General features: G+C 39.2%; 1 protein-coding gene across 3 annotated transcripts in view; it reads right to left on the bottom strand.

Annotated features, from left to right (window-relative positions):
• Positions 1–391: 391 nt before the first annotated feature.
• Positions 392–15406, bottom strand: part of bbx (bobby sox) — a 70660-nt gene continuing 55645 nt past the window's right edge. For 2 of the 3 annotated variants that reach the window (XM_069307907.1, XM_069307908.1), the window contains exons 2-11: positions 15299–15406; positions 14717–14987; positions 13762–14357; positions 11534–12388; positions 9749–9918; positions 7765–7921; positions 5625–5692; positions 5317–5477; positions 4691–5119; positions 392–2801 (exon numbers count right to left, since the gene is read on the bottom strand). The exon at positions 15299–15406 is cut by the window's right edge and continues 54 nt beyond it. In XM_069307907.1, coding sequence (XP_069164008.1) covers positions 2710–2801; positions 4691–5119; positions 5317–5477; positions 5625–5692; positions 7765–7921; positions 9749–9918; positions 11534–12388; positions 13762–14357; positions 14717–14987; positions 15299–15406 — 2907 coding nt within the window. In that variant the 3' untranslated portion in view covers positions 392–2709. Of the gene's footprint in view, positions 2802–4690; positions 5120–5316; positions 5478–5624; positions 5697–7764; positions 7922–9748; positions 9919–11533; positions 12389–13761; positions 14358–14716; positions 14988–15298 lie in introns of all 3 variants that reach the window. The other variant, XM_045768490.2, reaches the window with a different exon arrangement.

Here is a 15406-nt window from a genome sequence, read left to right on the forward strand (position 1 = left end):
CTAGTTTTTGTTCAACCTTAACATTTATTGTAAGACTAGAGCATTGTAGACCAGACCACACACTAGAAGGTGAAGGGACGACGACATTTCGTCCCTTCACCTTCTAGTGTGTGGTCTGGTCAGCATACTTTAGCCACGTTATTGTGACTCCTCGCCTACATAGAGCATTGTATCTCACGACTAACATTCCACTCTGGTATGCTTATTGTAATTTGTAAATAATGTGACTGTAGAATCACTTTCATGTTAATAAGTTTCAGCACAACATTCCCACTGAATGTAGCTTAACAGTTGCAGGCACTCATCACTATACCTCGTGACCCATTTTCTGCAAACAATTGTATTTTAAGGTAAAGGATTTAATAAGGAATATTAAACAGTAGAAAAGTAATTATAGTTTAGAATAAATAGATTTATTAACATTATCATTCATATATATCTGCATATATAGGGAATTTTTTTTACTCTTCTTTATATTACAATATTATACATATAAATGCACGCTTGTCTTTCCCAAATGAGTTACTCTAATGAATTATACGTGACGAGATCAGCGACTTTGATCCAAAGATCCAGGCTATCTGTAAGGCTTGCTTTAATGTTCACAACATAAGCAATCTAGACCTTATTGAAGTACCTGAGCAGGTTCTAAATCGCTCATTGTGTCACAAATATCAATAACAGACTACAACAAACTAAGTAAGGTAAATTTTACTCCTTGCACAACCATTATCAAAGGTGCTTCTTATTAAAAAGTTAGTCCTAATAACATTATGAACTTGTTCAAACTGAAATTTTATAAAATATTTTTTTTAGTGGAGAAATGTCAGTTCGAGCCACTTTTATTAGGTCTTACTTTCTGGCAAGTGCACTTAAGTGAAAGTGGATGTACATATTAGTAAAGGCTATGAACACTAAAATAAGAGGCTTAATCAGTGGGTAAACATTGCACTGAAGCCCTCATTTTTCTTCTACATTATGATGTAAAAATCAACAATTTTTGCACCTGAAACATCATAACTAAAAGGTCTCAACAGATAAAACATTTTCCCCAAGAATCAGGTACGGGCTTTGTATTACTTTTTATCCTCAACAGTTGGTGACACTTAATGTGTGTTGTGTGTGTATCTACCTGTTACAATAAGCTGACTCATCACTACAGTAATTGGTGGTGGAAATTGTCCCACATTTAAATCAACATTATATTAATATATTTATCACACTGACTATCCACAATAGAACACCTAATGTTGGCAAACTAAAGAAATGATAATGTTCTGAACATGTGCTAAAAATAATATAATCGCTTTAAAACAAATAGATATGGTAAACAACGTATCTAACAGGCTGTAACCCAAAAAATTGTTTGAGACAAGAAATCAAATAATCTCTGAATACACAGGCTACCTCTGAGGTGTAGTGCACAATTAATTTACACTGGCACCTGACTATGATACTCGGTGGCCACGGGCCATGTGGACTAACAATTTCAAGGAAAAAGGCAGTAGTTGAGGAGATAGGGAGATCTTAAGTTGACATCAAATGTCTTCTAGTATGGTTTATCGACATACTAATTACCAAAATTATATTTAGATCTTTACATAGTACGTAATGTTCCCTTAATCATAAACCTGAAAATGGTTCAAAATCTATAAAAAGGCTTGTGTATTTGTCAAAATAGGGTTGTAAGCTTCAAACCAAACCTGCCTCTGAGGTATTATGCAGAACTCTCATTTCTCTCGCCAGCCAGTTTATTACGTTAAAATAAATTTTGTGGATTAATTACCCAAGCACTTTCGAAAGAGATTCATGACTTGGTTCACGGTGAAAGATCTGACAACACTGAAGCACTTGTTTTTCCAACTCACTGATATTAAAATCGTTGCTTGATGAATAAAAAAAAGCTATCAATTGTACTAATTTCTACAATAATTTGTAATTTTCTTAACTAAAAGGGCTTAAGAATTTGGTCATGTAAGAAGATAATCTCACTATAGAAAGACCAAGTATTAAAAAGATACTGTATTACAAATCACAGACACCATCACACACATTGTTCAACTCACCCTGCATCTTGAGCACAATAATCACTTTCCGTCTAAATACTGCTTAAATTATATATTATATATATAATTCTCGTAACATTTTAATCCTGTAGCTGTCACAGGAGTCGAGGTACTCTCGTTATGCATACACAAATGTCAAAATTAATAAAGCACGTTAGCTCAACAGGTCATAGATATTGACAAATTTAACAGCCAATAAGGCAGCATAAACTCTGTCTGTCAACTGCAGTACGCTATTTGCTTCTCCACAGCCAACAGTAAGTTTAGTCACAGATCGTGTTAAAGATGATTTTCTCCAATAAGAATTAAAGAAAAATAATTACATTTTAGGATTTAGTGATACAGTACAATTTTGGTTTGAAAATATGCATTCAACTAGATATTTTGAAAATCTAATGTTCAACACAGGATGTATAATTATGTAATTATTTGTAGATTGAAAAAAGACTTGTTTTAACATTTTTAGCAGTCTATAAATGATTTTTTGGGGAGGGGAATATCGGGTTGCAATGACTATTGCAAATATGTACGTATAAATAACGACTAAAAGAAGTGACTTAACTTGTGCCAGTATACTTTAATATACTAACAATACGTACCTTTAGCATACTTTAAACTTTTTTTTTTTGCCACCTAATTCTGTTCAGAGTTTCATGATTGGCTGACTGAGTGCCACTTCTGCCAGGGCAGCCAAACCCATGCTGGTCAACACACTCTGCTCAACCACGCTTGTATCTGCAAAGATCAATACAAAATTTGCTGTAAAACTTCTAAATGACAAATTAGATGGAGAAATAGCGAGCTGGTCACTCTCAAACTTTTCACTACGTTTACTCCCCAGTCTCGCACACAGACCAGACATCTTTCAAAACTGTAAAGACAGACCAGACATCTTTCAAAACTGTAAAGTTTGATACTTCTCGGGATAATACACTGGTACCTTAAGCTGAAAAATTACTGTTTAAATATATTTAAAAAGTTGGAGAGATTTGTCACTGACAAACTTAAGTTTTCTTTATTTTTTTATAATTGTTACATGGTCCTGTGCAAAATGTCACTCATGTCGTCAAGTCAAAGGTACACACATACAGGGTATGTTCATGTCACTAAGATACAGTACTATTTGCGTTGAACAATGAAACTTTGTTTTTACTGGTATTACATTGTAACAATTGTGTGTGTGTGTGTGTGTGTGTGTATGTGTATATATATATATATATATATATATATATATATATATATATATATATATATATATATATATATATATATATATATATATATATATTATTAAATATGACCGAAAAAGTAAGATTAATAATTCTAACACGAATTTTCTCAATCTTTCGTACATTACGCTTCACTGTTGGAGGTAAATAAAAAATCACTTCTCCAAAATTCATTTTTATTTCTAGTCTGACGCGACACGGGCGCGTTTCGTAAAACTTATTACATTTTCAAAGACTTCACAAATACACAACTGATTAGAACGTATCTCTGATTTTATATCTAGATTTGAGTGAGGTGGGAAGGGTGATGTGGCATTAACACAAGACAGAACAGGAGGGGATATTAATAGGGTATTAAAAGTATCAACACAAGACAGAACAGAAACAATGGGTATTGAATAGAAGTGTTTGTAGAAAGCCTATTGGTCCATATTTCTTGTGTTAATGCCACATCACCCTTCCCACCTCAATGCCACTCAATGTAATAAGTTTTACGAAACGCGCCCGTGTCGCGTCAGACTAGAAATAAAAATGAATTTTGGAGAAGTGATTTTTTATTTACCTCCAACAGTGAAGCGTAATGTACGAAAGATTGAGAAAATTCGTGTTAGAATTATTAATCTTACTTTTTCGGTCATATTTAATAATATATGTCTACAGGAAAGACTGCTACCAAAATATACTAATATATATATATATAAATGTATCTACATTTTCATGCACAATTACAAACCACTAAGCCAGTTTTGTAGATATGATCATAACCCAAGGACAGCACAAAACACTACCACTAAATCATCCCAGCAAATGACTCGATATGATGAAGCAGAATGTGTTACGATATACTATGTACGTCACTAATTCATGATTAATAATAATATCTAGATGCTGATAGCAATAGTGTATAATTAGATAAATTTATATAAAATGTGTAGAGCATCGCTATACTCAAAATATGGTGCATATATTAGTGACAAGACTATATTCTTGGAACAAGAAGTCAGGGCTTTTGCAGTTATATTGTATATGGAGTGTAATTCTATTTCTGTGCATTGTAACAAAGTACTGTACTAAGGTGGTCTGATAGACCCACACACACACAGCATAGCATCAGCACGCAAGTCAACTGACAAGACGCCCGCCACCTCGCGTGCCATAATGCCTCCAATATAACACGTCTATCGCTAACTCTAGGCATAGTGTTGCTATTGTGATCAGCATCCTGATCAGTAAATCCTGAATATGAATCATTTTGCACATCGTCTAAGAGGCTGGTTTACTGGAGCCCTGAGTACCCGTGGGAGTTTTATCCTAATACTTTCCCTGATGGGATGAGCATAATTAACTACATCACCCGATGGAATGCACACCCAAAGGATCAAGAAATAAACTTACCTCTACGGAGAGGACCATGAACAGGATCGTGTCTTGTTATAGTCTGTTTACGAGCTTTCCTTTTCTGTGAACCAATAAGAGGACCACCATCAGAGCTTGCAACCAGTCCTTCTCCTGGGGATACAGATCCTCCACTAACAAGAATAGGACCCTGAGGACTGTGTTGTTGGGTGTTGATAGATGAAGATGATGAGGAAGAAGGCGTTGGAGAAGCAGCAGGCTCTCCATCTGACACATTGCCTCCAGCACTTCCACTGTTACTGCTACTACTCACTCCCCCTGTTGTAGCAGTTCCACTTGTTGTAGCAGTTCCACTTGTTGTAGCAGTAGCAGATGTTGAGGTGGCTGATGTAGGTATTGAGGAGTCGGAGGTGGAGTCTGCCTGTGCTGAAACACGACTGCTGCTGCTCACTACACCTACTGTGGGCTCTGAAAACAATACAAATTATATTTGAGTTTTTAAGTAACGGTTCTATGCCATGCCTTGGATGAAACACTAGACTTTTGATGAACAGAATAATAGTTAGTTAATGTTTTAAAGTCTAAAATTTTATATTAAACAAAACTAAAGACCCTATGATTAATTTCATTAATGTCCACTTGTGAAATTAAGATCTACAACTCACGTGCAGTAGTTGGTGTTTGAAAGGAGTTTGAATTGGAGTGGCTAGTAACATGAGTAGATGAAGATGCTGAAGATGTACGTTTCCGCTCTTTCTTGCGACGAGTGAACTCGTCCAAACTCAGAGATGGCAGGGCCTCAATCCTGGCCTCTAAATTAAAGTCACTGTTGATAAAAGTAAATGTAAATACATGGTACTATAGTAAGTATTAACCTAAAATACCAAACAACATAATTTTTATTAAGTTTAATTTATTCAATTTACCATTTGCATTGTAAATATCATCTAAAATAATTCTCCAATGGCCTTACTCTGGGTGAAGCCGGCGCAGTTGTCGTCGACCCTTCCTTCCAACATCCTCTTGCCTCCGAACTCCTGACTCCCTGTGCAAGAGATGAGAAGTAACATAATAAGTGTGTGTGTATTAATTTGAACATAATGAACAGTAGGTAAGTAATTATCAAAGGAAGGCGACAAGCCAGGGAGACTACGTAGCACTAGCTGTAACAGGATTTTCAAGAGGTGAAAATACAAGAACAAAAAGACATAAGCAACATTAACAGCATCAGATTAACTAAGGATTCTATTGAGGGACAAGCAACCCAGAGACAATATAAAAAGAAATGTATGGTGCAAGCGACGAGTCACAATAACGTGGCTGAAGTATGTTGACCAGACCACACACTAGAAATTGAAGGGACAACGACGTTTCGGTCCGTCCTGGACCATTCTCAAGTCGATTGTCTCAAGTCGTGACAATCGACTTGAGAATGGTCCAGGACGGACCGAAACGTCGTCGTCCCTTCAATTTCTAGTGTGTGGTCTGGTCGAAATGTATGGTCATCCTGAAAATTTGGACATTATGTAGTTTAACTAAGTGGAAGAATGCAGTTCAGATAATAAGGAACTGGCCACTGCTTTATTAGTGTCCCTTGTGTAAGTACTGTATATGGGTGACGTGTTTAACCAGAGCCATTTCTTACAGTGGTAGGAGGAAGGCCATGGGTATAGGTCACCTTGAAGAGTGCACAGTTTACTTGTAATGCCATACCAACAACCTTGCAATGGCCATAGACTGCAAAATAAAAGACTGGGTATATATCCAAATAAGGAATCCCTTTGCAGGAGATGGGACACGTATGAATGGCCTCTTTAGTGGCGGTGTCTACAAGTTCATTCGATGTAACTCTAATATGACTGGGAACCAAGCAAAATTTGTCATTTAAATCTGCTAGAGAATAAAAACAGCCAGTATTTTGTATTTCAACAACCAGAGGATGCAAGGGGTTAAAGGACTCCAGAGCCATGAGAGTTAACCACAATGATAAAGGAACACTGATGCTCACTCATGGTGAGCATGCAATGTGATTGAGGGGGGAAGGTTTTTTTTTATTTGATTTGTATATACTAGAGTTCTTACATTTTTGTAAAGCCACTAGCATGCAAAGCATTTCAGCTACGTCCTTAATCTGAATTTTCCCTGGAATACGACCTGCCAAATTCTTTAACAACCCGGTACCCATTCACTGCTAGGCAAACTGAGGCTACAGTTAAGGATTGACGCCTTGTCAATCCTTCCCAGCCAGGATACAAACCCAGGCCAAATCACTTGCAAAGTGCGGGGCGATGTTTGAAGAAATTGAAGGATGGGGAGAAAGGTGGAGAGAGGAATAGGGAAAAAAAAAGAGATATAAGAGAGAACTGGATGCAGCCAGGTACAGTACCCCTTCTAGTTCGCTATATGGTCATAATGGCTACACAATTTTTGCTTATAATTATTTTCCCTTCTAAGACCCTCCAAGGAAACACACAACTGGATTGTGATTAAACCGGCAGAATAGAGATAGGAATGTCATAAGGTGGCAATCACAGACAAATGCGCGCCGCAGACACGGCAACTTGTCTAAGGTCCTAAGGATGCTTTCCTCATTGTATGCCAGTATAAGCATCATAGCATCTCATATTCACTAAATGACACTATCACCTAAAATACAGACTTGGGATGCTAACTGAGATTTGGGCACTCTGGCACAAAGAATCTCTTCGCCCCAGAATTTGAAAAGTATCACTATAGTCCACATTATCATTAGGTATGTGCACACACAGGATCTATCTAACCCTCCTGCAAGAGCTGCTATTGCAGTCTCCGTGGTGTAGTGGTAAGACACTCGCCTGGCGTTCCGCAAGCGCTATGTCATGGGTTCGTATCCTGGCCGGGGAGGATTTACTGGGCGCAATTCCTTAACTGTAGCCTCTGTTTAACACAACAGTAAAATGTGTACTTGGATGAAAAAACGATTCTTCGCGGCAGGGGATCGTATTCCAGGGACCATAGGATTAAGGACTTGCCCGAAACGCTACGCGTACTAGTGGCTGTACAAGAATGTAACAACTCTTGTATATATCTCAAAAAAAAAAAAAAAAAAAAAAAAAAAATCATACTGTTGGAACATACCCATTTTCTTCTTCGGGAGGTTTGGGGTGTACGGCATCATCCTCTTCCGTGTGCTCCTCCTCATTCTCCTCCTCTTGCTGCTGTTTTTGCCTCTGCTCTTGCTGTTCTCCATTTTCCTGTTCCTGGACTGTGCTCGACTCTACTTCTTCCCATCTATAAACAAATAAATGTTAAATTACCAATCCTTTATTCATAACTCATTCCACATATCATGAGGTAAATCAAGTCAATAGAAATATGAAATTTACTGCACGACAGGCAGACATATCATCAGTGCCGTCTCCTGCTCTCGTGGGGCAGAGGGATTAGCTCAAAGATAAGAAAGCAGAAAAGGTAAACTTTAAAAGGGACATGTCATTCATTTACCTTTCCTACATATTAAATGTCATCTACATGGATTAAACAGCATCAAATTTTTCACAGCTGCACCCCACCACTTTACAAACTAGGCATGTAAGGCTCCTTGAGGCAATGGGGACATTGATCCCTGAAGCCAACACAAGATAACTACAAAGTAACCACTCATTAACCGCTTCCTCCTTGACCAGACCACACACTAGAAGGTGAAGGGACGACGATGTTTTGGTTCGTCCTGGACCATTCTCAAGTCGATTGTGAGAATGGTCCAGGACAGACCACGACAATCGACTTGAGAATGGTCCAGGACGGACCACGACAATCGACTTGAGAATGGTCCAGGACGGACTGAAACGTCGTCGTCCCTTCACCTTCTAGTGTGTGGTCTGGTCAACATTCTTCAGCCACGTTATTGTGACTCATCGCCCGCTTCCTCCTTGTTTCCTACCACCTCTCATGAGGCTCTTCACATTCAATCCCTTCTCACACACTCAACTCACAATGTCCACCAATCTTTTTGGTTTTCTTCCTCTACCCTCAAATTCACTTGAATGTACTATATTTACTAGTCTATCATCAATTCATTTAACAGGAGGTATAAGCTTTAGGCATTCATACATAAGGTTGCGAGAAGCTGTGTCTAACAGGTTGGTTGACCAGAAGGCTGGGTCAGAGACTAGGCCATGGGGACATTAATGCTCAGAACCAAAGCAAAGTACGTTATGTTTGACATAAAATGTAGTAGGAAATACATGTACAGTATTTCATTTAAGAATTAGTTTCCCATAAAACCAGTGTTGAATGTAATGAAACGCCAGTTTCTGAGTGAGCCCTCGGAGGCTCCCTGAAAGTTATTACACTGGTTAAGTGCATTAAGACTAGGTGTTATCAGTTGTGGAGTTCTATTGGCCTACCAAGGAACAAGAGCCAGAATTTGCTCCCCGGCACTGGAGCAGAGTATGAAGCCCACCTACCTAACAACTGAAGGTCAAGGAAAGCAAAAACAATCATATTCCAAAGGGGTCACCATAAAATGAGCGGTAGAGAGAATAAAATGAACCAACCCCCTGATAATCATATAAATGGTGATAAACACATGTCAAAAAGTCCAAACACAGAACGCGGCAAAGAGGTTGAACCTGTGAGGTACGTCACCCATCCGAGCTTCTGAAAGAGGTGGAGCCACGGAAAGATGTCCAGGTTTGGACACAGAGCAGGCAGCACCTGAAACCAAGGAGCCAGGGGAAATCACTCTTCCCCTGTAAGACTCCAGCCGGACCAAGGGGAAAGAGGTAAATGCACCCCCATCTCGACCGGTCCAGTCTCGGAGGTAAAACAGCTCTTGAAAACAAGAGATCAGAGCCAAAGCGACTCTCTCTCTCAAATACCTCTCTCTCGTCTCCTTTCTAGTGAGTACATTTGGAGAGCTTTTAGACGATCCCAATAATTTAGGTGCTTTATCACGTCTATGTATGCCGTATACATAGCTCTAAAGTATGGCACTTAATCAGTGAAATAGCTTCAGGGAGTTGACAGTTCTTCCACCAGAAAATGTATGAAATGAGGACATAACATGTACAGTACTTCTTGAAGATATGCACTATGCTCAGCATAAATACCTACCGGCTATTTCGTGTTCGTGATCTCCGTGGAGCTGGCAGGACACCTTCTGATATTAGTTCTTCATAGATCTTCCCCTTACAGGCTCGAGGTGCCCGTGACCGACCTCCTGCTACCCCTACCCCATTTCTAGAATTTGCCCGACTGTTGCGTCCACTTGAAATGTCACGTCTCTGAAAATTAAGAAAAGTGTTAGTGGTTTTGTAAGAATGCACAAATTCATTAAATTTTGTTAAATATAATGCATAGTAATTTCCCATAAATAAAGAAATAAATACACAAGTTATTTTTTATACTGTAGTATGACCACAGTCGAGGAAGATATTCCTGGTCCCTAAGGTAGACATGTCTTGTTTCCTTATAGTACAGTACTGAACAAATGAATAAATCCACAAGGGCCGTGATGAGGATTCGGACCTACGTCTGAGATCATCCCGAGATCCCGAGATCCCGAGATTATCGAGATACAGTACTGAACTTGAGATTGAAATATTCTTAAAACAAAATTGCATTAATATCCAAATTACATTAGATACCTAATGAAAACATACTGTAATACATAATACAAGACTATACTAACAAAGATGGATAACAACACAGCGAGTCCCCCTGATATCTTTGCAGCATACACAAGCAGAGAAATCTTTAGCACATATGAATTAATAACATCATAATAATAATAATAATAATAATGCACAAAGAAATCACATTAATGTGATGTATTAATGAATATACCTCTTCGAACACTGTTGGTTAGCACCGAGATTGCAGCCTCCAAACTGACAAAAGATCTTCCCCCAAACAATGTAAACAAATGATTGAAAATTCACAAAAGTAGCACGAGCTAGTTTGCCCCACCTCACTACCTCATTTGGGGAGGAGAAGGGAGTCAGCCTGAGTCAGCCAACAGCTCCACCTTCAGTTCTTTGCTGATGGTAGGAGTGTGAGGTGCACTGTTACTTTGGCTCTGTATTTTTATACATATACTTTTGTATATTTTTTTTAGGGAAAGGGGGTGGGGGGGGGGAAGTACAGTGTGGGCTTAGCTTATCAGGGGACTATCCACAGATCGCCTCAAACTACAATCACTCAAGATGATAATTGCTGTGTAAGAATTTTTACTATGCATTGCAAGTTACTTGCCAGAAAACTAAGAAAGTTATGTTTGTTTTATTTATTAAGTAACATAGGCCAATAATGTTCATACATTTCCATTTGTTTTATTTTCATTTATGTTGAAAAATTAATGGGGAATGTTGAGAAATCAACCCGTCCTCTTAAAAATAACGTCGCCTTTCACTCGTATGCGCACTATGGCCAAAACTGGCCGTAATTTTAAGTGAAATCGGCTCACGAAGGTGATGTACTGTTTCCCGTTTTGAGTCCTCTGGCTTACTCGGAAAGGTTAGGAGAGGAAACTTTCAATTAACATTTTTCATGACGTTTTGAAACTTAAGGAGAATTTCCTGCCCACCTAACCTACCAGAGAACCCTTAACTTACTGTTTTGGAAAAAAAAAAATCAAAAATTTATTTTCCATTTTTTTCATTTTTAAATTACGTCCAGTTTCGGCCATACGGGCAAACGGCCAATTCAGCTGTAATTTGTAAGAGGACAGGTTGGAGAAATATGAGGAATGTTAATACAAATTTGTATACAGTAATCAGCACCACCACACAATTTCCATTATTAAATAATATTTTATTTTGTTTCATTGTCATGCAAAAGCTGACAGGATAGACAATAACAAAAACTAATTTAAGCTATATAAAAAATCAACCAAAGTACCTTTTTTTGAGTGGCATCAGTTTCCTCTGTGCTATCTTCCTTAGGTCTCTTTCTTGGTCGCATATTTGGATTGGAAATACCATTTGTGTTACTATTACTGATGTTGTTACTGCTAGAGCTCACACTTTCCTTGGCTTCAGTCTTCGCCGGGTCCGATTGCACTTCCTCAGTTGCTGTTAGTTCGCCTGGTGACGGGCCATTACTGGAACTGTTATTTTTAGTCTCCATGACTGGTCCTTTGCCATCTTCTCTTAGTAATTTTTCTCTTTTTTCCTTTTCTTCATCATACGCTCTATCAATCACAAAATCAATAGTTTTTGAAACTAGTAAACTCACATCACACATGCCATTTATCCGGGCATCAATAGCCTTGTGGAAGGCAGGCTTTTCTATTTCATTATTATTATTATTCAAGTTTTCCGGTCGGAAGAAACGAGGAACGTCCAAACGATTATCACCACTTCCACTATTTAAGTTTGGCGCACTACACATTTTATCTACAATGTTATTAATCAACTGTTGCTGCGAGGCAAACAATGTTGTCTCTGTTGATAGGTTAAGTGGCTGGTCGTCTGGCGGAGGAGTGTGAGGCTGGCCTGGTGGTGTACTGTGACCGTACAAGGGGCCATTTGTCCCGTGCAGAGGACTGTGAGAGACCTCAAAGTGGTGACCTGGCTCAGCAGAAGACACACTAGAAATACTATGAGGGGAACTAGTGCTGATACAGCCATTGGTTACTCTTCTATGTTGCTCCTCCAGGGCCCCAACATCTGTAAGAGACCCAGACTCAACCCGCTGTCTAGGACCTTGAGACCAGTGAGACGACAATCTGATTTTGTCATCTATGGAATTTTTCTGAAAACATAAAATAAACAAAATGAGCTACATTTGCAATTTGTCACTGTGTATATCACTGCTCTGTATTTATTTCCATGGGTCTGCTTGCTCACTACAAGTACAGAATTTGCTAGATAAGAACCAAAGAGGGTATGATAACAATGTACAGGAATTTGAGTAGAATGTATAATGTGGATAAAGGAACCCTAATAAAATAAAAAAAAAAAGGTAGAACAAGGGGACATTGGTGGAATCTGGATATGCAATCGAGTTAAAGAGATAAAAGGTAAGGAAAGTGTATTGCATTTTCCTACCACGTGTATGGGTGGTAGGAAAGTGAAATGCACTGAAGAGGAAGCCAATTCCATCCAAAACTTTAAAAACAAATATGGTAAAAACATTAATACCGAGAGGGGGGGGTAATTAGCATGCCAGGTATAAACAGCTAGGAGGCGGTGGTGTAAAGAGCTAGATTTCACTCCCCATAGTCGGTCGGCCGAGCGGACAGCACGTTGGACTTGTGATCCTGTGGTCCTGGGTTCGATCCCAGGCGCCGGCGAGAAACAATGGGCAGAGTTTCTTTCACCCTATGCCCCTGTTACCTAGCAGTAAAATAGGTACCTAGGTGTTAGTCAGCTGTCATGGGCTGCTTCCTGGGGGTGGAGGCCTGGTCGAGGACCGGGCCGCGGGGACACTAAAAGCCCCGAAATCATCTCAAGATAACCTCAAGATAGTCAGTGATAGGTGAGCACAGGAAGCAGGTAGGGGCAGCAGTAACAGTGGCTGTGCTCATCATTCACAATTGAACAATTTACCCTTAATCGGCTTTTTGATGGGTCAGAAAATTGGGGTAGTGAATGCAAGACAGCATAACACCACTAAAGGGGGCCTCAACATTTCAGAATGCTATACATACATTAGTTTAATTTAAATTCTTGGTCTTGAAGCATCCTATTCCCCTCCTTTACCCCTCAAAAATCTTAAAAATGTATACCCCTCATTGCGGGTATAAACGTATATACCCGATTGTGATATTAAGAGACCTGGCCACAGGCACACTGAACCCAAGAATCGTCAATGGGTAGACAACAGGTATACAGGATGTCAGGAAAACATCATGCATAGATTTAGGAGTACAGTAAATTGTTATACCAAAAGTAATCAGTTAATACAGCTGTAGTTAAACGTTAGACAGTAGCCAAATATTAAAATAGTGTATTTTACATGCATCGATGACTAATGAAGCATTAAAATATTTTTACGTGTACCAATGACTAATGAAGTATTAAAGTATTTTTATCTGCACTAATAACTTATAAACGTGCACAAATGACTGATACAGTAATACTATATTTATGTGGCAACTAATTTACTATAATTCACCTAGCTACCTGAGAGTGTTCAGTCCAAGACGAACACGCCTTTTGTTTGTCGGTGTCAGGTGGGGTGTGTGCCGGCGTAGGTACTGTGGATGTCTGCTGAGCTTGCAGCAGGTTCTCGTGCAGATACCTCTTCTTAGGGGGTTTGGGAGGAGTCATACTAGTGGCACTTTCAACTTGCGGAGGGGTTGCACTAACAGCCACCCTGGGGCTGACTGGTGCGGTGTTTGCAGAGTTAGGCTTGGGACCGTTGTAGAAGGTATTCGTACTGGTGGTATCATGTGCAGTGGCGGGTCCCGGACCGAGACGCTGCAATGTTCCACTCCACGACGATAAATTTGTGGTAGCAATTGTGTTTGTACTCATTGAGGAGATGCTTGTAGAATTGGCATTTGTAAATGTGCCAAGTGAAGTCACACTTGGCGAGGAACCAATAGGAGATGAGCGAGCTGCCGAGGTGTTTGCTGCCGACACATAGGCAGTGGTGAAGGTGGTGAGGCTAGATGACCCACTACCAATACTGTTGGTATTACTGGTACTACTGCTGCTCCCACTGCTGTTGGAGGCTGTTGACAGGAGAGTACTTAGACCACCCATCTGAGCTTCATCTGTAAAGAATGAGAAATATTCATATCACAAGCTAGATTTGTTTCCGCCTAACTAACAATTCATATCTTGGTGCTTGCTTAGACAATTCTTATTATTATTATATACAGTGCTTCTTTAAAAATCTGCACACAGGGCTTGCCCTCTGAAATTCAAATTTCTAAAAAATCTAGATCTGGTAACAAACACTGTATAATCCAGTTTATCTATTCAACACTTAAAAGTAATTGCCATCAAATCATATCTTGTTTAATATTACTTTTAATCTTGAAATAATGGCATTAAGTATCCTTATACATTTTTGGACAAACTGCTATGAAAATAGACAACAAGAAGGTAAACAAAATCAATGTTATAGTACCAGCAAGCTTTCCAAATGTGATGGCACCATCTGTAGGAAGAGGATTGCACCTCGGGACCTTCTGATTCGAAGGTCTTGCAGGAGGTGGTCGTGGGGGCTGTGCAGGGATCTTGTACCACTTGAAATCTGGGTTGGCACGCAGGAAGGCCTCTTTGTACTGCCTTGCCAACTCAGTATAGGATGTCTTCTGATGAGCTGGAAGGTCTGCCCACCACTCCCCTAAAATTTTTGTCACCTGCCGGTTTTCCAAGTGTGGGTATTTCTCCCGTACCTGAAGACAAAATGTATGAAATGTAGTTTATCTATTCATAACTTACTCATTTTCAAATATTGTATTTTCCAGCATACAAGCGGCACCTAATTTACAATAATATTTTACGAGAAGGAGGAGTGATGTGGATTGAAGAAAAAATTAAAAACCACATAAATGTAAAGTTCTACGGGTGGTATTTGCTCATCCAATGGGCAAAAAGACAATAGCACATAAGAAAATCCAGAATAAGGGAGGCAAGACAACAGAAGTCACAAATGCAAAGAACAACTTGTGGAAACCCGTTTTAAAATTTGTCTTGTTGAACGCACCTGAGCTCGATGTCTTTTGCAAAAGATGAGGAAGGCATTCATGGGGCGACGAGCTGGATGTGGCGGAGCATCCTCCTGCTGTGGAGGAGCATCTTCCAGAGGTGGAGA

The sequence above is a fragment of the Procambarus clarkii genome, chromosome 61, assembly GCF_040958095.1.
Source record: "Procambarus clarkii isolate CNS0578487 chromosome 61, FALCON_Pclarkii_2.0, whole genome shotgun sequence".
Classification (NCBI taxonomy): Eukaryota; Metazoa; Arthropoda; class Malacostraca; order Decapoda; family Cambaridae; genus Procambarus; species Procambarus clarkii.